Source organism: Salvelinus sp. IW2-2015, linkage group LG19 (assembly GCF_002910315.2).
Source record: "Salvelinus sp. IW2-2015 linkage group LG19, ASM291031v2, whole genome shotgun sequence".
NCBI classification, from domain to species: Eukaryota; Metazoa; Chordata; class Actinopteri; order Salmoniformes; family Salmonidae; genus Salvelinus; species Salvelinus sp. IW2-2015.
In genome coordinates, this window is record NC_036859.1 from 1,585,875 (window position 1) to 1,610,678 (window position 24,804).

The following is a 24,804-nucleotide window of genomic DNA, read 5'->3' on the forward strand; positions in this document are numbered from 1 at the left end:
TCTCCTCTCCCATGTTCTTCTCTCTCACTGGGTTGTCACTTGCTACTACAGCCACAATGTCAAAATTGGCTATATCATAAAAATTGATGAAAACAAAAATGAACTTTTTGGACTTAATTTAAGGTTAGTCATAAGGTTAGCAGTGTGGTTAGGGTTAGTTTTCAAATCACATTTTAAGAATAGAAATTGTACAAATAGGTGGGGTTTTGACATAAATCTGACTTTGTGGCTGTGGTAACTAGTGATGACCTTCTCCCTGAGCATGACCCTGTTGCCTAGGAAACAGCGGGGACCCCTCATTGTGCCAGCCAACAGGCCTGAGCTCTTCAGTTCCATCGTGAGGACAAGATAGGGACTTCATCCTAGGGATTGGTGAACTGGTACACTAGTCTCTTCTCACAGATTCTGTGCCACATTGAGGGAACTGGCAACTTTTGATTTGTCAAGTATTGCCAATAGACTCTAACCCAGATTGTCTCACACAAAACAAATTGTTGGACAAATGGATTGACAGAAGTGAAATTGTTCAGTGAAACGGTATACCCCAAAGGATTAACAGTGAAAAAGTACAATAAAGACCACATTGATAAAAGTGAGGGGCAAAGATGAAGAAAGTTTGTGTGGAATACAGTTTATTAATTCTTATAGAATTCAATATTAAAAACACTCACATATGTACACAGCAGCAGAAGCAGGAGGTTGGGCTGAGCTGAGCAGGACATTGGTGTGTTTACATCCTATGAGGCTATCGAAAGAAGATATTTCATTGTGCTACTTATATTCTATGTGAAAGCGCACTGAAACATTCCCAAGAGAGCAAATGCTTGGTTTTATCTCAAAGCTTGTTGGATGAATACTTCCACTACTCACCCTATTGGGATGGGGTCAGTGATAAGCTACAGTACTTGTGATGTGAACATTTTAAGTGAACACAGAAATGATTTTACATCTAAATGAGTCACAAAACAGAGGTTGTTTTAATGTCATCCATTCTTAATGTACACTTCTATATATATTTTAAAACAATCCTTGTTTTGTTTTTTAGATAAAGATTTAGAGATACCATTTCAATCTATTCCTTTATATCCTCTATACACATTAAAGTGAAAAACATACATGGTCTCTTCTATCACACTCTATCCCATTATCTGTAATACAGATTTCCTTTTTAAACATTGACTCTCCCATTCAGCCAATACATGACATGCTTCTCTTTCTGTCTCTGAACGTTCCAGAGTGTTCCAAAACAAGCTGCTCTTTCTATGTCTCTGAACATTTCAGTATCTTACCTGGCTGAACATCCTCTTTCCTGACTAAGAATTGTCAATACTTCATTCTTTGAAATAACAGTGTATTAATTAATATCATGTATGTTGCCAGAGGTGATTAGAGCAATAACAATAGAAGATAGAATATAATTCTAGTATAGCACAGACGCTCGTGGTAAGAATGAAATATCATAAAGAGAAAATGTAATTGATATAATTTGTCATTTCTAGTCAGTGTTATTAAACAAAGCAATGAAGTAGCAATGAGCCTTTTTAAACCACCCATCTCTCCCTTGGGAACAAATGTTCTATGGCTGTATACTATACATTAGCTAAAAGTAATTTACAGTACTGTAGTTGTGGGTCCTCCTGTCATGACATTGATTGAAAGTATGTCCCAAATGGCAGCCTATTCCCTATATAGTACAGGGCTTTGGTCAAAAGTAGTGCACTGTATAGGGGATAGGGTGCCATTTTGGAACTCTATCAGATCTACTTTAGGCCTCTGATTCTGACTGGTCGGTGGTGACAACCATTCAACCCTCCTGGTCCTGACTGCTCTTGTATTCTAGTGATCAACGACCCCTCCTTTCCCATTGTCTAGCTGCTTTCCTGATTGGTTGGTCAGAGAAGATCCCTCCCATTTCTCTTCATCCAGTTTACTGGAGATTGACCAATACAGATGAGCCTCCAATCGGGCCGCCGTCAATGAGAGTTCGTGCGCTGAGCAGGAGGGAGTGTCCACCTAAGGGAAGAAGAGGTATGAGCTGCAGTTATCAGACACAACTTGAAAGAAGACTTTCAAAATCAGGGTAAAAACATTTGTGACACGACAAGAGTAAAAGAGGAAACACACCAGTAGGGGGAAACGGTTAAACTGTGTTGTTTTGTTCCAGTGGTAGTGATGCACATAGCCAGGTACATGATTAAAAGCAGCTGTTTATATCCACATGTTGAATCGCCACCGACATCCAGCATGTGATTGCTAAGACTTTTATTTATTTATTTAACCTTTATTTAACTAGGCAAGTCAGTTAAGAATAAATTCTTATTAACAATGATGGCCTATCCCGGCCAAACACGGACGAYGCTGGGCCAATTGTGCGCCGCCCTATGGAACTCCCAATCACGGCCATATGTGATTCAGCCTGGATACGAATCAGGGACTGTAGTGACGCCTCGTGCACTGAGATGCAGTGCCTTAGACCGCTGCACCACTCGGGAGCCCCAACACACCGCGGCCCTGGCTGCTTTCAGCCCTTCCTCTTTCTGGAGTGTTGTGTGTTTGTGTGTTCTTACCTCAAAGGTTTGATGGAAGGCGCCATAGTCGATGTCAAAGAACCCGTCGGCCAGTGACATCATAGGGCTGAACCTGTGACCCCACTGGACCTCATCTGCCAGGTAAGAGCTCCGCGCCTGGCACGTCATACCTGGGGGTGCCAACACACACACACATATAGTGAGAACACATACTGTATTAACCTTCCCTGGCAGCTCACCTACAGCTACTATGATGACTAAGCAAATCTTTTCTCAGTGGGCGGTGAAGTCACTTCCACTTTCAAAGCATGGTGCACCCATAGGTATCATATAATTCACTGTGTGTGTGTGTGTGTGTGTGTGTGCAGGATCTCTGTGTGTGCACCACACTATACAACAGTCTCATAACAGATCATGAGAACAGGCAGAGGCATAGTCCAAATAGTATACAAACTGTGAATAAATATGGTGTGCGTATGTGAACTTGAAGAAGCTGTACACGAAATGTGTGGTCCGTTGATTCACTGCAAATGAAAAACAAATGAAGTGAAGTCGGTTGCCTGTCTTTTCTAGTGTGCGGTTTTTACACTTGTTTTTTTAATAGTTTGCCATTTGTGATTCAGGATATTGACTAACCAATAGCCTCCACCATTCTTTCCAGGATGACGGCCCTACTGCCTTTGGGCCCTGGTCAAAAGTTGTGCACTATATATTGAATAGGGTGACATTTGAGACGCAGCCATGGACTAACCTGTGGCCTCCACCATTCCCTCCAGGATGACGACCATTTCGAAGTCGTCTTTCTCCAGCTGGCCTTGAGACATGTCCCAGAAGGGCGAGTGGTGGTCAATCTCATGGGAGATGACCAGTGGAGACACCAGGAACAGGCGGTCGTCCCCTGTCTCAAAACCCACACTGATGTCTGTCTGGTCCAGAGGGATAAACTCACCTGGAGAGGGGGAGAGGAGGAAGAGGGCGAGAGGGGGTGAGATGGAGAGGGGTGAAGGGGAGGGGGAGAGATGGAGAGGCAGGGCGAGATGAGGAGAGGGGGAGCACGAGAGAGCAGGTGAGAAGTGAGTTATAAGACCTTCAGGACTAGGTTTTCAGTCCAGGACTAGGATTAATCTGTGCACAGGAAATATGCCCTTAGTGAGCATATACTCTACCAGTAAAAAGTTTGAACACAACTACTCATTCAAGGGTTTTTATTAAATTTGACTATTTTCTACATTGTAGAAGAGTTCAAGTAACAGACACATCTCAACATCAACTGTTCAGAGGAGACTGCTTGAATCAGGCCTTCATGGACGATTTTCTGCAAAGAAACCACTACTAAAGGATACCAATAAGAAGAAGAGACTTGCTTGGGCCAAGAAACAAGAGCAAAGGACATTAGACCGGTGGAAATCTGTCCTTTGGTCTGATGAGTCCAAATTGGAGATTTTTTGGTTCCAACCACCATGTCAGACGCAGAGTACGTCAACGAATGATCTCCGCATGTGTGGTTCCCATCGTGACGCATAGAGGAGTGTCACAAATCCCGCCGAAGATGGTGCCTCTTCCTGCTCGGGCGGCGCTCGGCGGTCGTCGTCCTACTAGCTGCCACCGATCCCCTTTTCTGTTTCAGTTAGTTTTGTCTGATTAGTTTCACCTGTTTCTTGTTTGGGTTTTGGACTATTTAAACCCGGTAGGCCCGCCGGCTTTTGTGCGGGCTTGTTTTTCTGTTCATGGTGTGTGGATTATTGTGGATTCTGTTTTCCTGGACAGTTTCGTCCTATTTGTTGGACTGGGTATTTTATGCGCTCTTGTGTTTGGCGTGACAGTTACTCTGTTCTTGGAATAAAGATCCACGTTTTGAACTACCTTGCTCTCTGCGCCTGACTGCTGGTGACACTGTCAGTGATTTATTTAGAATTTCAAGGCACACTTAAACAGCATGGCTACCACAGAATTCTGTAGCGATAAGCCATACCATCTGGTTTGCGCTTAGTGGGACTATAATTTGTTTTTCAACAGGACAATGACCCAAAACACACCTCCAGGCTTTTACCAAGAAGGAAAGTGATGGAGTGCTGCATCAGATGACCTGGCCTCCACAATCACCAAATTGAGATCGTTTGGGATGAGTTTGGGATGAGTTGGACCGCAGAGTGAAGGAAAAGCAGCCAACAAGTGCTCAGCGTATGTGGGAACTCCTTCAAGACTATTGGAAAAGCATTCCTCGTGAAGCTGGTTGAGAGAATGCCAAGAGTTTGCGAAGCTGTCATCAAGGGAAAAGGTGGCTATTTGAAGAATCTCAAAATGCATTTTGATTTGTTTAACACTTTTTTGGTTACTATATGATTCCATATGTGCTTTTTCATAGTTTTGATGTCTTCACTGTTAGGTTCTAATTCTCAGAGTAAAAACTCGACGGACACTATGAAAGCTTAAACCAAGTTTATTCTTCCCAGAGGATCAATACAGCTGCATTAGACAAAAACCTTTTCACACAAGCAGTGATATTTAACCCTTTCTCCTAGGCTGTCTCCTCCTACACATCTGAACAAACATTTTATCTTTACTGCTCGGCAGGACACGAAGTGATACGGGCCATAAACTTTTATTTCTCCCTTAACGTGAACTGACCTGATCTCGACCTGATCTCACTAATCCATGGCTCACTCCCCTTATCAATGCCTGCCACATGTGATCGCTTTCCCTACGCTCAATACATTCCAAGCTTAATAGCCCTCACCATATACCTTCCTCCTACAGATAGCCGAGGGGCTACACCAGAGGTTAATGGTTTTAGCACCCCTCATTTCTCTATTACAACTAATGATTAAAAAGGATTTAAAGTTCATAAATCCAAACCTATCATCATTATTATTCTACAATGTAGAAAATAGTAAAAATAAAGAAAAACCCTTGAATGAGTAGGTGTTCTAAAACTTTTGACTGGTAGTATATATCAGTGCCTTCAGAAAGTATTCATACCCTTTGACTTTTTTCACATTTTGTTAGGTTACAGCCTTATTCTAAAATGGATTAAATAAATTTAAAAAACTCAGCAATCTACACAAAATACCCCATAATGACAAAGCGGATCACGGTTCTACAGAGATCTCTCTCCCTCCTGCAGAGGGGAGAGGTATAGAGGGATTGATTGATTGGGGGGGGGTTATGATACCTCACGCCCATTGTAAATCTTAAAGCAGCAGACGAATCCTTTGTCCTTTAGTGTTTGGGACTGGAATGTCTGTTTGGGCCTTATGGAGAATCTACCTCAGAACTGTAACATGCAATAAATGGACTTCGGGACGTTATATTTCATTAGCCAAAATAGTGGTAAAAATGATAGATGGAATATGAAAATGAAAGTCGATGTTGTTATGTTATTAAAAGTTAAATGAAGACGTTATAACAAAAACATTCTAACTTGAAGAGTTTTCATAATGTGTATGTGATGTTTACATACTTTATGTTGTGTAGAAAATATCCAGATGAAAGAGAATGTTTTGGTGACGATAAGACTGGGATTTTAGTTGTCTAAACGAGACCATAGCAATTTATAATACCTTGCCTCGTAACTAGCTACGCCCCAGGGAACCCAGAGAGCGTGTCTGGGAACGCCCTTCCTACCCTGGGGTATAAAACATGCTGCAGCCAAGGTTTACGACTAGTCGTGACCCCAAAACGCAACACGAGGTTGAAAACAAAGAAAACACTGCACAAGGTCCCAAAGTTGACAGTGCATGTCAAAGCAAAAACCAAACCATGAGGTCGAATGAATTCCCAGTGGAGCTCCGAGACAGGATTGTAAAAACGTTTTTATAACATTTTGCTAATTTTGCTAATACTTATGTAAATATCACATTTACATAAGTATTCAAACCCTTTACTCAATAATTTGTTGAAGCACCTTTGGCAGCGATTAAAGCCTCGAGTCTTCTTGAGTATGACGCTACAAGCTTGGCACACCTGTATTTGGGGAGTTTCTCCCATTCTTCTCTGCAGATTTCCTCTGTCTTGTCCCGAAACCATTCCTGCGTTGTCTTGGCTGTGTGCTTAGGGTCGATGTCCTGTTGGAAGGTTAACCTTCGCCCCAGTCTGAGGTCCTGAGCGCTCTGGAGCAGATTTTCATCAAGGATCTCKCTTTACTTTTCTCCGTTTCATTTTTCTCTCGATCCTGACTAGAAAAACATCCACACAGAATGATGCTGCCACCACCATGCTTCATGGTGCCAGGTTTCCTCCAGATGTGACGCTTGGCAGATGTGACGCTTGGCAAAGAGTTCAATATCTTGTTTCTCATGGTCTGTGAGTCCTTTAGGTGCCTTTTGGCAAACTCCAAGTGGGCTGTCATGTGACTTGTAATGAGGAGTGGCTTCCGCCTGGCCACTCTACCATAAAGGCCTGATTGGTGGAGTGCTGCAGTGACGGTTGTCCTTCTGGAAGGTTCTCCCATCTCCACAGAGGAACTCTGGAGCTCTGTCAGAGTGACCATCTGGTTCTTGGTCACCTCCTTGACAAAGTCCCTTCACCCCAGATTGCTCAGTTTGGCCAGGCGACCAGCTCTAGGAAGAGTCTTTGTGGTTCCAAACTTCATTCATCCATTTAAGATTGATGGAGGCCACTGAGTTCTAGGCGACCTTCAATGCTGCAGAAATGTTTTGGTACCCTTCCCCAGATCTGTGCCTCGACACAATCCTGTCTCGGAGCTCTACGGACAATTCCTTTGACCTCATGGCTTGGTTTTTGCTCTGACATGCATTGTCAACTGTGGGACCTTATATAGACAGGTGTGTGCCTTTCCAAATCATGTCCAATCAATTGAATTGACCACAGGTGGACTCCAATCAAATCGTAGAAACATCTCAAGGATGATCAAAGGAAACAGGATGCACCTGAGCTCAATTTTGAATCTTATAGCAAAGGGTTTGAATACTTACTTACTTACTTAAATAAATAAGGTATAAATAAGGTTTTTTCATTTCAATAAATGTTCAAACATTTCTAAAAACCTGTTTTTGCTTTGTCATTATGGGGTATAGTGTGTAGAATGWTGAGAAAAATATATAATTTAATACATTTTAGAAGAAGGCTGTAACGTAACAAAATGGAAAAAGTAAAGGGGTCTGAATACTTYCCGAATGCTTCCATAATATACAGAAATAGATTATGTGAAAATATATATCTGCATCCCAAATGGTACCCTATTCCCCTTTTGACCAAAAGTAGTGCACTATATAGGGAATATGGTGCCATTTGGGATGCAGACCTTGTATGGCGATGGATGGTATGTTAGCCTCACCTTCCTGAGTCTGTTTAGACTTGATGAGTTTGGCCCTCATGTTGGCCCCAACAATGTGGGAGCTGCGCAGGTCCCCCACCCGGAACATCAGACACAGTTTGTCATCTCTCAGAGAGATCACTGCATTCTTAGAAAAAACCAGGGTCTCCGCACGCTTATTGGGCTGAGAGATCTTCACAAACATACAGCCCACCTGATCAAAAGATGATGAAAAAGATTAGGCCCAGTGCAGTCAAAAAGTGATTTCCTGTGTTTTATATACACTGAGTGTACAAAACATTAGGAGCACCTGCTCTTTCCATAACATAGACGGACGGACCAGGTGAATCCAGGTGAAAGCTATGATCCCTTATTGATGTCACCTGTTAAATCCTCTTCAATCAGTGTAGATGAAGGGGAGGAGACAGGTTAAAGAAGGATTTTTAAGCCTCGAGACAATTGAGACATGGATTGTATCGTGTGCCATTCAGAAGGTGAATGGACAAGACAACATTTTTAAGTGCCTTTGAACGGCGTATGGGTGTAGGTGCCAGGCGCACCGGTTTGAGTTCGTAAAGAACTGCAATGCTGCTGTGTTTTTCATGCTCCACAGTTTCCCGTGTGTATCAAGAATGGTCCACCACCCAAAGGACATCCAGTCAACTTGAAACACCTGTGGAGTCAAAATGGAGTCAAAATGGGCCAGCATCCCTGTGGAACGCCTTCGACCGCTTGTAGTCCATGCCCCAACGAATTGAGGCTGTTCTGAGGGCAAAAGGGGGTGCAACTCAATATTATGAAGGTGTTTCTACTGTTCTGTTCACTCAGTGTATATTTCCACACTATGAGCAGTGGTGCAGTGGTGCCTGGAGAAGTGGGTATACTTCTCAAATTTTACCCCAAAAACCCCGAAAGGTGCCCTGTGTGAAAAATTMAAAAAATGACAAATAGTGACATACTCTGAATTACCTAAAATGATAAATCCCATATTGGTCTTTCACAGTCAGGCCAACCCAAACAATACTGTGCAAGTAGGCAACAGGAGGTTGGTGGCACCTTAATTGGGGAGGAATGGTTGGAGCAGAATAAGTGGAATGGTATCAAATACGTCAAACACATGGTTTCCATTTGCGCAGTTCCAGCCATTATTATGAGCCATCCTCCCCTCAACAGCCTCCACCGATTTTGTAGGCTAATAGCGGCCTACTATTGAAATACAGGCTGTCAACTGAGTCAGATGTTCACAGGTTTTCACATTTAAGGTTTTCGCTCTCAAAGTCACACTTTCTAAAATAGAAAAATAACTAAATTGGATGTTYTGTCCACAACAATGCTTAAACCACACTGTCATGCTTTCCACCTGGCTACCCCTACCTCAGCCAACATCTCAGCACCCCCTGCAGAAACTTGCCCAAGCCCGCCCCACCGCTTCTCCTTCACCCAAATCCAGACAGCTGATGTTCTGAAAGAGCTGCAAAATCTGGATCCCTACAAATCAGCTGGGCTAGACAATCTGGACCCTCTCTTTCTAAAATTATCCACCGAAATTGTTGCAATCCCTATTACTAGCCTATTCAACCTCTCTTTCATATCGTCTGAGATCTGCAAAGATTGGAAAGCTGCCGCGGTCATCCCCCTCTTCAAATTGGGAGACACTCTAGACCAAAACTGTTATAGACCTACAGTATATCCATCCTGCTCTGCTTTTCTAAAATCTTCGAAAGTCAAGTTAACAAACAGATCATGATAAGGGAATTTATATGCTTAAAGGTAATGATTAAAGAATTCCACCCTGAAACGTTAACTATTAGTGATTATTAGTTTATGTAGCATGTATAATGAATAATTAAAGTACTAAGCGTAAGTCCAATAAGGTTTAGTAGAGACATGTGAGGGAGAGAAACGTGTGTGTGTGTGTGTCTAAGAAAATACTGAGAACAATTCAACTGTGTTTGACCCGACCTGGCTAGAACTCTGAGATACGTATGATAGAACAGGGAGTCCTTTCAAGGTTCCTCTAATCTCGGGGGGAATGGAACTGCCAGCTTGGTAGTGATAAACAGTGGATACAACTCACCTACTGTTCGTGTGTATGTATGTGCGTAGGATATCTACTGTTTGTGTGTATGTATGTGCGTAAATAGGGAGTGAACTATAAAATGGATGTCTTTGTATTATGGACTTCAGAACGTTCTCTGAATAAACTGTACGGACCTTTTGCATAAGCTGAGTCTTTGCCTAATTATTATTAAACCCAGGGTCTTACAAACCTTGGGGATTGGTCAAAGCTTAAAATAATTGTTAGTTATCGTCATTGGGATTGAAAATTATAATGACAGATCACCGACCATTTCGAATCCCACCATACCTTCTCCACTATGCAATCTGGTTTCTGAGCTGGTCATAGGTGCACCTCAGCCACGCTCAAGGTCCTAAACGATATCATAACCGCCATCAAATCAAATCAAATCAAATCAAATTTTATTAGTCACATACACATGGTTAGCAGATGTTAATGCGAGTGTAGCGAAATGCTTGTGCTTCTAGTTCCGACAATGCAGTAATAACCAACAGTAATCTAACCTAACAATTCCACAACTACTACCTTACACACACAAGTGTAAAGGGATAAAGAATATGTACATAAAGATATATGAATGAGTGGTGGTACAGAACGGCATAGGCAAGATGCAGTAGATGGTATAGAGTACGGTATATACATATGAGATGAGTACTGTAGGGTATGTAAACATAAAGTGGCATAGTTTAAAGTGGCAGGTGGTACATGTATTACATAAAGATGGCAAGATGCAGTAGATGATATAGAGTACAGTATATACATATGAGATGGGTAATGTAGGTAATGTAAAACATTGTATTAAGTGGCATTGTTTAAAGTGGCTAGTGGTACATTTTTACATAATTTCCATCAATTCCCATTTTTAAAGTGGCTGGAGTTGAGTCAGTATGTTGGCAGCGGCCGCTAAATGTTAGTGGTGGCTGTTTAACAGTCTGATGGCCTTGAGATAGAAGCTGTTTTTCAGTCTCTCGGTCCCTGCTTTGATGCACCTGTACTGACCTCGCCTTCTGGATGATAGCGGGGTGAACAGGCAGTGGCTTGGGTGGTTGTTGTCCTTGATGATCTTTATGGCCTTCCTGTGACATCGGGTGGTATGGTGTCCTGGAGGGCAGGTAGTTTGCCCCTGGTGATGCGTTCTGCAGACCTCACTACCCTCTGGAGAGCCTTACGGTTGTGGGCGGAGCAGTTGCCGTACCAGGCGGTGATACAGCCCGACAGGATGCTCTCGATTGTGCATCTGTAGAAGTTTGTGAGTGCTTTTGGTGACAAGCCGAATTTCTTCAGCCTCCTGAGGTTGAAGAGGCGTGCTGCGCCTTCTTCACAACGCTGTCTGTGGTGGTGGACCAATTCAGTTTGTCCGTGATGTGTACACCGAGGAACTTAAAACTTTCCACCTTCTCCACTACTGACCCGTCGATGTGGATAGGGGGGTGCTCCCTCTGCTGTTTCCTGAAGTCCACAATCATCTCCTTTGTTTTGTTGACGTTGAGTGTGAGGTTATTTTCCTGACCCCACACTCCGAGGGCCCTCACCTCCTCCCTGTAGGCCGTCTCGTCGTTGTTGGTAATCAAGCCTACCACTGTAGTGCATCCGCAAACTTGATGATTGAGTTGGAGGCGTGCATGGCCACGCAGTCGTGGGTGAACAGGGAGTACAGGAGAGGGCTCAGAACGCACCCTTGTGGGGCCCCAGTGTTGAGGATCAGCGGGGTGGAGATGTTGGTACCTACCCTCACCACCTGGGGGCGGCCCGTCAGGAAGTCCAGGACCCAGTTGCACAGGGCGGGTCGAGACCCAGGGTCTCGAGCTTGATGAGAGTTTGGAGGGTACTATGGTGTTAAATGCTGAGCTGTAATCGATGAACAGCATTCTCACATGGGTATTCCTCTTGTCCAGATGGGTTAGGGCAGTGTGCAGTGTGGTTGCGATTGCGTCGTCTGTGGACCTATTGGGTCGGTAAGCAAATTGGAGTGGGTCAGGTTCCGGTAGGGTGGAGGTGATATGGTCCTTGACTAGTCTCTCAAAGCACTTCATGATGATGGAAGTGAGTGCTACGGGGCGGTAGTCGTTTAGCTCAGTTACCTTAGCTTTCTTGGGAACAGGAACAATGGTGGCCCTCTTGAAGCATGTGGGAACAGCAGACTGGGATAAGGATTGATTGAATATGTCCGTAAACACACCAGCCAGCTGGTCTGCGCATGCTCTGAGGACGCGGCTGGGAAATGCCGTCTGGGCCTGCAGCCTTGCGAGGGTTAACACGTTTAAATGTTTTACTCACCTCGGCTGCAGTGAAGGAGAGCCCGCAGGTTTTGGTAGGGGGCCGTGTCAGTGGCACTGTATTGTCCTCAAAGCGGGCAAAAAAGTTGTTTAGCCTGTCTGGGAGCAAGACATCCTGGTCCGCGACGGGGCTGGTTTTCTTTTTGTAATCCGTGATTGACTGTAGACCCTGCCACATACCTCTTGGTCTGAGCTGTTGAATTGCGACTCGATTTTGTCTCTGTACTGAGACTTAGCCTGTTTGATTGCCTTGCGGAGAGAATAGCTACACTGTTTGTATTCGGTCATGCTTCCGGTCACCTTGCCCTGGTTAAAAGCAGTGGTTCGCGCTTTCAGTTTCACGCGAATGCTGCCGTCATCCACGGTTTCTGGTTTGGGAATGTTTTTATCGTTGCTGTGGGTACGACATCGTCATTGCACTTCCTAATGAACTCGCTCACCAAATCAGCATATTTGTCAATATTGTTGTTGGACACGATGCGGAACATATTCCAATCCGCGTGATCGAAGCAGTCTTGAAGCGTGGATTCAGATTGGTCGGACCAGCGTTGAACAGACCTGAGCGCGGGAGCTTGTTGTTTGAGTTTCTGTTTGTAGGCTGGAATCAACAAAATGGAGTCGTGGTCAGCTTTTCCGAAAGGGGGGCGGGGGAGGGCCTTATAAGCGTCGCGGAAATTAGTATAACAATGGTCTAGTGTTTTTTCAGCCCTGGTAGCACAATCGATATGCTGATAGAATTTAGGGAGTTTTGTTTTTAGATTAGCCTTGTTAAAAATCCCCAGCTACGATGAATGCAGCCTCAGGTAGGGTGTGTGGTTTCCAGTTTAACAAAGAGTCAGATAAAGTTCGTTTCAGGGCCATCGATGTGTCTGCTTGGGGGGGAATATATACGGCTGTGATTATGATTGAAGAGATTCCCTTGGTAGATAATGCGGTCGACATTTGATTGTGAGGAGTTCTAGATCAGGTGAACAGAATGACTTGAGTTCCTGTGTGTTGTTAATGATCGATCACACCACTTCTCGTTAATCATAAGGCATACCCCCCGCCCCTCTTCTTACCGGAAAGATGTTTGTTTCTGTCGGCGCGATGCATGAAGAAACCAGCTGGCTGCCACGACTCCGTTAGCCGTCCCTTGAGTTAGCCATCTTTCCGTGAAGCAGAGCACGTTGCATCCTCTGATGTCTCTCTGGAATGCTACCCGTGTTTCGGATTTCATCAACCTTATTGTCAAGAGACTGGACATTGGCGAGTAGTATGCTAGGGAGTGGAGCGCGATGTGCCCGTCTCCGAAGCCTGACCACGAGACCGCCTCGTTTTCCCTTTTTCGGCGTCGCACAGGGTCGCCGGCTGGGATCAGATCCATTGTATTGGGTGGAAGGCAAAACACTGGATCCGTTTCGGGAAAGTCCAATATTCTGGTAGGAACGATGATGAGTTGACGTTAATCGTATATTCAGTAGTTCCTCCCGACTGTATGTAATGAAACCTAAGATTACCTGGGGTACCGATGTAAGAAATAACACGTAAAAAAACAAAATACTGCATATTTTCCAAGGAACGCGAAGCGAGGCGGCCATCTCTTTTCGGCGCCGGAAGTTTGATAAAAGACAGTACTGTGCAGCCGTCTTCATCAACCTGGCCAAGGCTTTCGACTATGTCAATCACCGCATTCTTATCGGCTGACTCAATAGCCTTGGCTTCTCAAATGACTGCCTCGCCTGGTTCACCAACTACTTCTCAGATAAAGTTCAGTGTGTCAAATCGGAGGGCCTGTTGTCCGTACCTCTGGCAGTCTCTATGGGGGTGTCACAGGGTTCAATTCTCGGGCCGACTCTTTTCTCTGTATATATCAATGATGTCGCTCTTGCTGCTGGTGATTCTCTGATCCACCGCTACGCAGACGACACCATTCTGTATACATCTGGTCCTTCTTTGGACACTGTGATAACAAACCTCCAAACAAGCTTCAATGCCATACAACACTCTTTCCATGGCCTCCAACTGCTTTTAAATGCAAGCAGAATTAAGTGCATGCTCTTCAACCGATTGCTGCCCATACCCTCCCGCTCGACTAGCATCACTACTCTGGACGGTTCTGACTTACAATATGTGGACAACTACAAATACCTAGGTGTCTGGTTAGTGTAAACTCTCCTTCCAGACTCACATTAAGCATCTCCAATCCAAAATTAAATCTAGAATTTGCTTCCTATTTTGCAACAAAGCCTCCTTCACTCATGCTGCCAAACATACCCTCGTAAAACTGACTATCCAACCAATCCTTGCTGTTGGCGATGTAATTTACAAAATAGCCTCCAACACTCTACTCAGCAAACTGGATGTAGTCTATCACAGTGCCATCCGTTTTGTCACCAAAGCCCCATATACTACCCACCACTGCGACCTGTATGCTCTCGTTGGCTGGCCATCACTACATATTCGTCGCCAAACCCACTGGCTCCAGGTCATCTATAAGTCTATGCTAGCTAAAGCCCCGCCTTACCTCAGCTCACTGGTCACCATAGCAACACCCACCCGTAGCACGAGCTCCAGCAGGTATATTTCACTGGTCATCCCCAAAGCCAACACTTACGTTGGCCCCATTTCATTCCAGTTCTCTGCTGCCAATGATTGGAACGAATTGCAAAAATCACTGAAGCTGGAGTCTTATMTCTCCCTCTCTAACTTCAAGCATCAGCTGTCATAGCAGCTTACCGAGCACTGTACCTGTACACAGCCAATCTGTAAATAGCACACCCAACTACCTCATCCCCATATTGTTATTTACCCTCTTGCTCTTTTGCACCCCATTATCTCTACTTGCACATCATCATCTGCACATCTATCACTCCAGTGTTAATGCTAAATTGTAATTATTTCGCCTCTATGGCCTATTTATTGCCTTACCTACCTACTCTTCGACATTTGCACACACTGTACATAGATTTTTCTATTGTGTTATTGACTGTACGTTTGTTTATGTGTAACTCTGTGTTGTTACACTGCTTTGCTTTATCTTGGCCAGGTCGCAGTTGTAAACGAGAACTTGTTCTCAACTGGCCTACCTGGTTAAATAAAGGTGAAATWAAAAAAATGGCCAGCAACAATGTTCTACTCTTTTTGACCAGACAGCTTCAAATAGATGGGCTACAAATACAGAGACAGAAGGGCGCTGTTTCGCTCGCTCAAATGCTTTATCCGATGAGATACATTCAGCCTCTTGTGAATTGAAGGAAAATCATGAAACAAAGAGAAACGATACATAAATAATTGTTTCTTTTTTTCCTCAAATGTTTTGAGGGGAAGCCTGGCTTCCCTTGTCATCCACGAATAGCCACTGCTATACAGGGATCTGGTCAAAAGTAGTGCACTACATAGGGCTCTGGTCAAAATTATTGCACTATATAGGGCTCTGGTCAAATGTAGAGCACTATATAGGGAATAGGGTGCCATTTGAGATGCAGTCCATGAGTCTCACCATGAAGGCGTTGACCATAGATCCCNATGAGTCTCACCATGAAGGCGTTGACCATAGATCCCAGTATGGCCTGGAGCAGGAGCAGCATGGTGCCCACTGGACACTGGTCAGTGATGACACGGTAGCCGTAACCGATGGTGGTCTCTGTCTCAATGGAGAAGAGGAAGGCCGAGATGAATCCGTTCACGTTGTTGACGCACGGTGTCCATGTCTCATCCTCCAGATGATCTAGATCCCCTCTGGGTGGGAGGCAGGAGGCAGAGTGAAGGGGAAAGAGGGAGAGAAGCAAAGAGGCGACAAAAATGTAGGATGTGAAAAAACTATCCATTGACTAATATACTTCCACTTGCTTTACAGAGAAGAAATGACATAATAATAATAGTTTTCAGAGCAAAATGTATTTATTATTTTTCATAATTTTCATTGTTGGACATAAAAGACTGTACACAATGCATACAGATGTGATTGTATCCCAATGTAATCAAGTTTTGAAATTATACTGTTTTTGTCAAATACTATATCTGTTTGGGATTCTTGCGCTCAATTTGCAGTGTACAAATGATTTATAACTATGTTCCGGGCTCCAGACCGTCCGCTCAAAGACAAATCGGCCCACAGCTGAATGTAATTGGGGACCCCTGATCTAGAGTGATTCTCCCAGACAGTGATACCATGGATGTGTCTGAAATGGCACCCTCCTCCCTAGTGCCCTACTTTTGATCAGGGCCCATAGGGGAATAGGGTGTATGGAGAATAGGGTGCCATTTGGGACCCATCCTAAAAAGTACATGGGACTGAGCGGATAATAGGGAATAAGGTGTCATTTGGGACGCACGCCAAGTGTCCCCTGTCATGCTCTGTATGAGTGCCTGCTTTCTGTCTCTCTCACCTGAGGTACGCTATCAGGTACCAGATGGCTCCAAAGAAGAGCCAGGTGATGGCGTAGGCCATAACGAAGACGAAGAGAGAGCAGCGCCAGTTGAGGTCCACCAGGGTGGTGAAGATATCTGTCAGATAACGGTACGTTTCCCTCATGTTGCCATGCGACACGTTACATCTGCCATTCTTCTCCACATAGCGCTGCCTCTTACGTCTCTTAGCTAGAGAGAGAGAGAGAGAGAGAGAGAGAGAGAGAGAGAGAGAGAGAGAGAGAGAGAGAGAGAGGAGAAGAGAGAGAGAGAGAGAGAGAGAGAGAGAGAGAGAGAGAGAGAGAGAGAGAGAGAGAGAGAGAGAGAGAGAGAGAGAGAGAGAGAGAGAGTAAGAGCAGAGAGAGAGAGAGAGAGAGAGAGAGAGAGAGAGAGAGAGAGAGAGAGAGTGAGTCAGATAGATGAGAAAGACTACATTGACATATCGACAGCAGAACTAAAGGGACTTAGTAATAGGAAGACAGAGGGGTTGTTGTGAGAATATCCAAATCACTGAGGGAGAAACCAACGGAACAGCCATTTTGCACAGGAGTAGGAGGAAGAGATGCTGGAGGAGGAGGTGAAACTGTGGAAGGAGAAGAGGGAGGGAGAAAGTACACATGTTTTGCCAATAAGCAATGCGTGAGTGTGGAGGGGGGAGGGAGAGAAAATAGTAGRGTGCATAGTCAATAACCCCCTATCTGCAGACTACTGTGGCACCGTATTCCCTATATAGTGCACTACTTTTGACCAGAGCCCTATGGGATGCCAATAGGGTGCCATTTGGGACACATTTAAAGTTAACAGCACCACTACTCACCCCAGCCAAATCTGCCCCTCTCCTTCTCCATCACCCGAGGCAGCTTCTTAACATACTCATCAGATGCTGCATTTGCCTGCCTCTCTGCCAGCTTGGACTTCCACGATCTGTTAGCGGAGGGCTGGGCGGTATCTGTCGTAACCACATGGCCCAGTTCCTCGGACACATGAAACACTCCGGTGGACACCATCACCTCGGTAGCCTCTTCCACCAGCACCTTCCCTTTCTCCACCACGGGGAGAGAGAGGGACTCTGGCCTCAAGGTGAAAACAGAGTTCTCAAGCGCCATCAGGAATGATGGTGTGTGTGTGTGTGTGTTCGTGTTCCTGGGTCCTCGATTTATTCCTATGGCAGACTCTGTCCGATGGTTATTGACTGTTTAATTGGGTTCTGTCCATCAAGGTCCTGGAAACAAAACAAGGATGGGGAAATTGATTCAAATTATTATTGTGAGATCATAGAAGAGTGGGGTATTTAAAGTGCTCTGCTTTCAGTAAATTTTTTCTAAGGGGACTGTGGGGCTAGTGTTGAGCAGTACTGATGTCCTTCACTATACTGATGAACTGTATCCCAAATGGCACCCTATTCCCTATGAGCCAGGGTAAAAAGTAGTGCACACTATAGTAACCAGGGTGCCATTTGGGGAACAGAATATGCCCCTCACTAAATTGTCCTCAATACCCAAACCATAAGTACTGACCAACGCCGATGTCTTTTGGGCATCTTTTTCTGGTCCTGTCCAGACCAGCCGTCTCTTTCAAAATGTTTTTGTTGTTGTTGGTGCGGTTAAAAGTCCATGGACGTGGATTTTTTGATCCGCACCGGACAAAATATGAACCAATCATAGACGTCTACTCTACTGTGCTCAGTACAGTAGAGTATAGTAGAGTATAGTACGGTATAATGTGCTGTATTGTACACTACTTTAGTCAAATGTACTCTTCTGAACTAAACTGTACTGTACTATACTCTACTGAATTAAACTCTACTGTACTGTACTGAATTAAACTCTACTGTCCTGCTGTACTGTACTCTACTATACTGGATAAAACTCTACTTTCCTGTACCGCACTGTGCTCTACTGTACTGAACTGTGCCGTACTGTACTGTGCAAACTTGTGAAACACTAGATGTTTATGATTAGGACAGATTTTTTCTGTTTTTACAATAATATTCGTCATTCAGCAGACACTCCAGAGCGACTTACAGTCAATGCATTGAACTAACAACATATCACAGTCATAGCAATATTTTTTTGTTAACCGTTACTCAGAATGTTGTTAGTCCGTGGTCTGTTGGTTTATTCGTTAAGTCAGACTCCTTTGAACACAATCGTGGCAAGTTTTAAAGCTTTTGAATAAGCTAACATATGTGCATGTGGCAAATGGGAGCAATAATTCATATTTTATGTTACAATCTTCAATTGGCTCCTCTTTCGTCATGGATTTAAACATTCTTATTGGGCTATAATGTTTACTTCATTGAGAATGTGTGTGCAGTTGAAATTTGGCCATAGAATCAATGACCAAAAAATAAGTTTTTTCAATTTCTGTAAATTACGCCTTTTAAACTTTCATTCGGAACCAAAAATGAACCTTATTTCAACATACATTTTTTCACCTTCCATTCAGAACCTAAAATGACCGTAACTTCTATGTCTGGAAAATATGTATTTTCAACGTCATTTTGCATACTGGGATGTCTGTCCTTGACTGAACGTTATCTACTCAACCCATCCCATTACTTTTAGTCTAATAATCTATATTTATGGAATAGCTAATAATATAATGGGGAGTGTGTGTGTGTGTGTGTGTGTGTGTGTCATAGATGTCTGTCTGTCTGTCTGTCTGTCTGTTATGGGACACAATGAATTACAGGAATATTTTAACGGAGTAAGAAGGCTATTCTTACTCAGAAAATGTACAATGTCACTTTTAATGTATTCTGTAATACATAGCTATAAGAACACAAAACAGCAATCAGGCAAATGTCATTCTAATATGAATAATCATCGTGTTTCATGTTAAAATGGATGCCTAAAGCGCTACCTTTAAGGTTTTCCTAATATATTTTATCCCATCACTTTATTTATAAGGACCTTACAGATAGATGAGTCGATGGTCCAACAGTGAGCCTCGGAGATCGTCCGCTTAGGTTCAACCCTACCCATTTTTTATGTTTACCATCAGCTCTGATGATCGGGTGAGTGTTCGACGAAGCATCAGTTCAGTCTCTCCTCTCTCACCAGTAAACAAAGACAACCCCAACCAAACGACTGTGGGCTAATTATAGAAAAAGCCCTTTAGTATTGACAAATAGCATATTATTGTATTTTCCTACTTTGTTTTCAAAGAGTTTAAGATGGTGGCAGTTCGTCTGTACAGGTCATTGGGTACAGACAGTGCAAGCAGCACCACCGATCCGCGTCCGATAGAGTTGTATGAATCACTTAAGTTGTGCAGGTGTTAGATCATGGACGTGACGGTCGAGGGGATGCTGTCGTCATCACCGTCACTATTCTTCATTAGGCTTGCAGTAGGCCATACGGGTATTCGTGTTGTGGAGGATGACGTTTTGGAGTGAATTAATTCATATCAATTTCATGTGAAACAAACAATGTTTTTCTCCTGGACAGCCACATTGCCTAACATCATTTAAAATAAACGAATCGATAATATTTTCTAAATTAATTGGTCTTCCGATGCATTTAATTGTTAATCACATGTATTATAGTCTACTACTTTAATTATAAGTGTTTTTTTAATATAGCGTTGCCTCTGTGTGCAATGCGACCTCCAATGCAGCAGGTGACGCACCTTTCAATACTTGCATATAAAACTACCGTAAACGTAATATTTTATTTTATTTCTCAAGATGTCGGTGTACGGACCTGTGGTGAAAATTCACCCTGTCGTTCTCGCCTCCATCGGTGACTCATACGAACGGAGAAATGAGGGAGCGAGTCGTGTGATCGGAACCTTGCTTGGTACTTTAAATTTACTCCGAAAAGTAGCTGTAAAGAAAATGTATTCGAAGCGCAGTGAATCCGGCATGTCTCGCTAGCTAATTGCTAGCTACAGCGGTATGTCTCGCTAGCTAGTTGCTAGCTAGCATCACTTCGTTGGGTGCTTGTCAATCTCACATCTTGACAATCATAGCTACTTAACTAGCTACCAAAGCTCTGGTTTAACTTACGACTTTACCAAGTATTCTAACGTTTTAGCTTATCTACGCTACGAATGGTTTTTAGTTAACGTTGTTAGCTAGTTAGTAATATAGGTTACATGAAGTAGTTGAACTTATTTGTCCCCATAAGCACAATAGTATGACAACTTGTTGCATTCTTGTGTTCCTAAGGTACCATTGACAAACACTCTGTTGAGGTCACCAACTGTTTCTCTGTCCCCCACAATGAGTCTGAAGATGAGGTGAGTAGAAACTGATGCCACCTATCGACCTCTGTAACGTAGAAATKAGTGAAGTTGGCACATGTGAAACCAGAAGTGACACTGTAGTCTTTGTGACGGCGACAGGTTGCTGTTGACATGGAGTTTGCCAAGAACATGTATGAGCTCCATAAGAGGGTGTCACCCAGCGAGGTCATCGTCGGATGGTGAGTAGGCCAATGTTTTCCTATTCCCATCCAGTAAAGCTTTTGTCTCATGCCAGTACTAACAATGAATGACCCGATGTAATGTATTCAATCTAATGGGATGGGTACATTCCCTAAAAAATAAAAAGGTGGTGTTGTGACCAAAAGCCTATGCTGGAGATAAAACTCTGCTCTAAAGTGAAACCATTCTCCTTCGTCAGGTACGCCACTGGCTTTGAGATCACCGAGCACTCTGTGTTGATCCATGAGTACTACAGCCGAGAGGCCACAAACCCCATTCACCTGACAGTGGACACCGCCCTGCAGAGTGGGAAGATGAACATCCGCGCCTACCTCAGGTCAGTGACTTCCCCTCGCAACCTTTCACTTCAACCAGTCGCAYTTCTGTCTCATTACTTGTTTGTCCACCGAGAAGCTATTGCTGACGCAAAGGATTTCTTAAACTCTTGACTTCCTGCCCTCGTCTTTGTTTTTTGTTTTTTGCTACGTTTGCATTTGCTGTTTGGTTAGTTTGCTTTTTTTTCTCTCGCTTTGAGATTCCTTAAAAAGTGGTTCTATAACAGAGGTTCTCATAGGTTCGCAGGAGGTCCACGACAGATATAACAAATTTTGGCCAAGGATCTCTGGAATAAATTTAGAGGGTCTAATAAAATCCAATAAGTTCTTAACATACTGTATGTAATACTTTATGCTCTTAACCCYGGGCAACATGGGCCTGGGAGGCTCACAAGGATATTGGTATCCACAGTACTCCACCAATTATATATTTTTCAACTCAATAATTAATATATTCCCCCATTTTAAGCTTTAAAACTGTAATGTTTTCTCTTGTCCTCATGGTAAGATGTGTAGAATTGCTGGATATTAGTTTTAAAAGCTGCAACAACAAAACATCGCTGCCCGTGACAAGATGTGTAGAATTGCAGGAAATGAGTTTGGGGAAAAAATGCGCTGCACGAAGTCATAGTAAAACTCCTTTATGATGTATTTTTATATCACTCAAGTTGTTCTGATTGAGGGGGTTCCTGGTGAATTTGCTTTCACAAAGGAGGTCCCTAGCCTCAAAAAAGTTTGAGAATCCCTGCTTTATACGTTAAAATTAATCATTATTATTCCGTTGCTTTGTTTCCTCTGACAGTGCCCAGATGGGTGTGCTAGGAAAGACAGTCGGTGTGATGTTCACCCCYCTGAGTGTGAAATACAAGTATTACGACACCGAGAGGATAGGCGGTAAGAATGTTCTCTTTGCCATGTTTTCTATCCATTTAACTTTTCTATGTCCCAATTTGTGCCTTTATTGGACATTGTTTATTTGTTATGTCATATGTTTAATTGGGGGGGGGGGGAAGTAACACTCCTTGATAAATGGTAAATAATGGTCTTTATATTCCAGTTGACCTTCTCGAGAGGACGAGAGATGCTCCTAACACCACCAATGGGCTGACCTCTGACCTCTGCCAAGTTGGCGGGGCTGCTGGCCGGGTTCAGGACATGCTGGCCACGGTACTGACCTACATAGAGGATGTGTTGGTGAGTACATACACAGAGCCTATAAATGGCAATGCCACATGGCACCCTATTCCCTATGTAGTGCACTACTTTTGACTAGGGCCCGTAGTGCTCGGGTTCTCAGTCAGTAGTCTCTGTTTGCATTGCTATTGGAGTGATCTGTGTGCCCGTTGCATGATATGTTATAGATGGCTCTGGGTAGTGTTTACAGCAACGATTACATAGCTTAGTTTTCTGAACCACTTTTTTCTCTGTGGCTGTTTCAGTCTGGTAAACAGACAGCAGATAACAGTGTTGGACGTTACCTGATGGATCTGGTCAACAAAGTTCCTAAGATCACAGCAGAGGACTTTGAGACCATGCTCAACTCCAACATCAACGTGAGTATGCCTCCTTTGGATTTGGGCCTGTATTTATCAAGTGTCTCCGAGTAGGAATGCTGATTTAGCATCAGTTTAGGCTTTTAGATCACAATGAATGGATACGATCACATGGACTGTGTGGAGCTGTTCTTAAATCAGCAATCTTACTCTGAGACACTCGGTACGTACTTAGAATTTATTCAGTTGAACAGCTCTAGTACATACTGTGTTTGTCCCTTGTCCTCATGACGTTTGTGTGAATGTATACCTTTTACTATTTGCAGGACCTGTTGATGGTGACCTATCTATCGAATCTGACTCAAGCACAGATCGCCTTGAACGAAAAAATCGTGGTACTCTGAGCATTGAAGGATTGGGGTTGTTTACTTTTCTTTTTTTGGAGTTGTATTTAATTTTTTGTGTATGTTCTTAAACTCAAATTAATAAAGGTGTTATAACAGTACCTAATTGCTATGGTTGCTTTTATAACTTAGGTAATGTCTTCTAACTAAGACAATTTATTTACAAATTCCACAATGTCCTGAATAGGACAATGCATGCGTAGTTGTAGCATCATTTTAATTTCTGGAAAAAGTGAGGTCAGATACATTTGCTTGAGTGAATTCTATTTCGCCCTATGGGTGTTGTCACAAGAGATACAAATATGGCTCAATACTGTATTCCGATTTAGTTGCCACTTCACCGGTCCCTGGGATGAAATCTATCTTGTCCGCAAGGTGGCACTAAAGAGCTCAGGCCTGTTGCCTTGCATGGTGAGGTCCCCGCTGTTTCCTAGGCAACAGGGGGTCATGGTCAGGGAGAGGACAGAATATGGCAGAGGAGAGGATCAATGAATTCTGAGGACTAGATGGTCAAAGAGGGGTCTGCAGAATTCCCAGTAACTATTTGGGATGCACATTTTGATATAATGGTCATCTTTAGTATCTGTCTGATTTTATGTACATCATATTTATGCCTCAGACCCACCTTTTTACGTAAGATTTCTCCCTTTGACTGAGATCATTTCTTTGAATCTTGATTTTAAAACAGTTTAGTCAAGTACACAAACAGTTCGGTCCTTTCCCCATCGTTACCATGAATACAGTTAGTATCGAGGGGCAACAGGGATACATTTAACAAGTGTTTACATTCTCATCCTAGTGGGATCAATGCAGCTCTGTTGTAAAGAGTAATATAATTATCACATACTGTTTAACAAATTACTTTGAGCCTCTTAAATGTCCTTGAGTACCCGGAAAGCCATCCGCCAAATAAAATGTATTATAATAGCTGGCACGCAAACCCTGCTGTCATTATCTAATAAACTATTACAGTATTATGATGAGAGGAAGTGGGTTTCACTAAGTTTGAGTGTGTCCAAAATGCCAAGCGTATTCCCTGTATTGTGCACTACTGTTGACCAGAACCCTATGGCTCTAGGAAATAGGGTGCCATTTAGAATGTGTCCTTAGTTGGAGCTTGAAGGGGATAGAGGGTCAGGGTAGTCGGCAGCAGTAGAGTTGTGTAGTTATGGTCACTAAGTAACATACAGAACAGCTAAGAGTTCTGCATTTATCCATGGAGATTGTCCTTTTGTGGAGCTTTGAAAGGAAACTGGACTAACACAAGAATACAAGGGCCATGTGTCTTCATAAGGCTTTAAACTCCTTATACATACTGTATGCATCCAAGATTGCACTCTATGGGCCTTTGTAAAAAGCAGTGCACTATAAAGGGAAAAGGGTGCCATTTTGGATCCTTGGGTCACTGTCTCATTAAGCCTTGAGCACAGACTCATGAAACCCACAAAAAAGCTTATTTGGTAAACMATATTGCAGTTCTAAAGTCAATCTTACTGACAGTAGGGCCTAACTCTGGGTCTTTGCAATTTTCCCTCTTTTAGGGTAGTGGAAGCATCACACAAGTGAGGACTCATAATGTACCCATGAATGATT

The 24,804-nt window shown here is 43.4% G+C and overlaps 2 protein-coding genes across 6 annotated transcripts; one reads left to right on the plus strand and one right to left on the minus strand.

Moving 5' to 3' along the window:
* Positions 1–625: 625 nt before the first annotated feature.
* On the minus strand, positions 626–19,866 carry LOC111978852 (G protein-activated inward rectifier potassium channel 3-like). Of its 5 annotated transcripts, none has more exons than XM_024009087.2 (9): positions 19,706–19,866; positions 18,066–18,119; positions 17,366–17,770; positions 16,530–16,740; positions 15,678–15,879; positions 7,825–8,017; positions 3,280–3,477; positions 2,568–2,698; positions 626–2,013 (listed from the first exon to the last, which is right to left on the minus strand). In XM_024009087.2, the coding sequence occupies exons 3-9, from the start codon at positions 17,652–17,654 to the stop codon at positions 1,837–1,839; spliced, it is 1,401 nt and encodes a 466-aa protein (XP_023864855.1). In that variant the 5' UTR covers positions 17,655–17,770; positions 18,066–18,119; positions 19,706–19,866; the 3' UTR covers positions 626–1,836. The 5 variants fall into 5 exon arrangements, with proteins under 5 accessions (XP_023864855.1, XP_023864853.1, XP_023864852.1 ...); XM_024009085.2 differs by lacking the exon at positions 19,706–19,866 and adding an exon at positions 19,469–19,657; XM_024009084.2 differs by lacking the exon at positions 18,066–18,119.
* A 343-nt stretch (positions 19,867–20,209) lies between these two features.
* LOC111979830 (eukaryotic translation initiation factor 3 subunit F-like) lies at positions 20,210–23,312 on the plus strand. The gene is made up of 8 exons (XM_024010549.1): positions 20,210–20,351; positions 20,723–20,793; positions 20,899–20,978; positions 21,179–21,316; positions 22,117–22,208; positions 22,372–22,508; positions 22,754–22,867; positions 23,134–23,312. Exons 1-8 carry the CDS (start codon positions 20,240–20,242, stop codon positions 23,209–23,211), a joined length of 822 nt encoding a protein of 273 aa, XP_023866317.1. The 5' UTR covers positions 20,210–20,239; the 3' UTR covers positions 23,212–23,312.
* The last annotated feature ends 1,492 nt before the right edge of the window (positions 23,313–24,804 follow it).

What these genes read in the sequence shown, in the direction of transcription:
- LOC111978852 (XM_024009084.2), bottom strand. Translation starts at nt 17,654, where the DNA reads ATGGCGCTTGAGAACTCTGTTTTCACCTTGAGGCCAGAGTCCCTCTCT. An exon ending in GAGGGGCAGATTTGGCTGGG is followed by an intron (nt 16,741 to 17,365) that starts GTGAGTAGTGGT and finishes CTCTCTCTCTAG; the next exon opens with CTAAGAGACGTAAGAGGCAG. An exon ending in GTCTAAACAGACTCAGGAAG is followed by an intron (nt 3,478 to 7,824) that starts GTGAGGCTAACA and finishes CCCCCTCTCCAG; the next exon opens with GTGAGTTTATCCCTCTGGAC.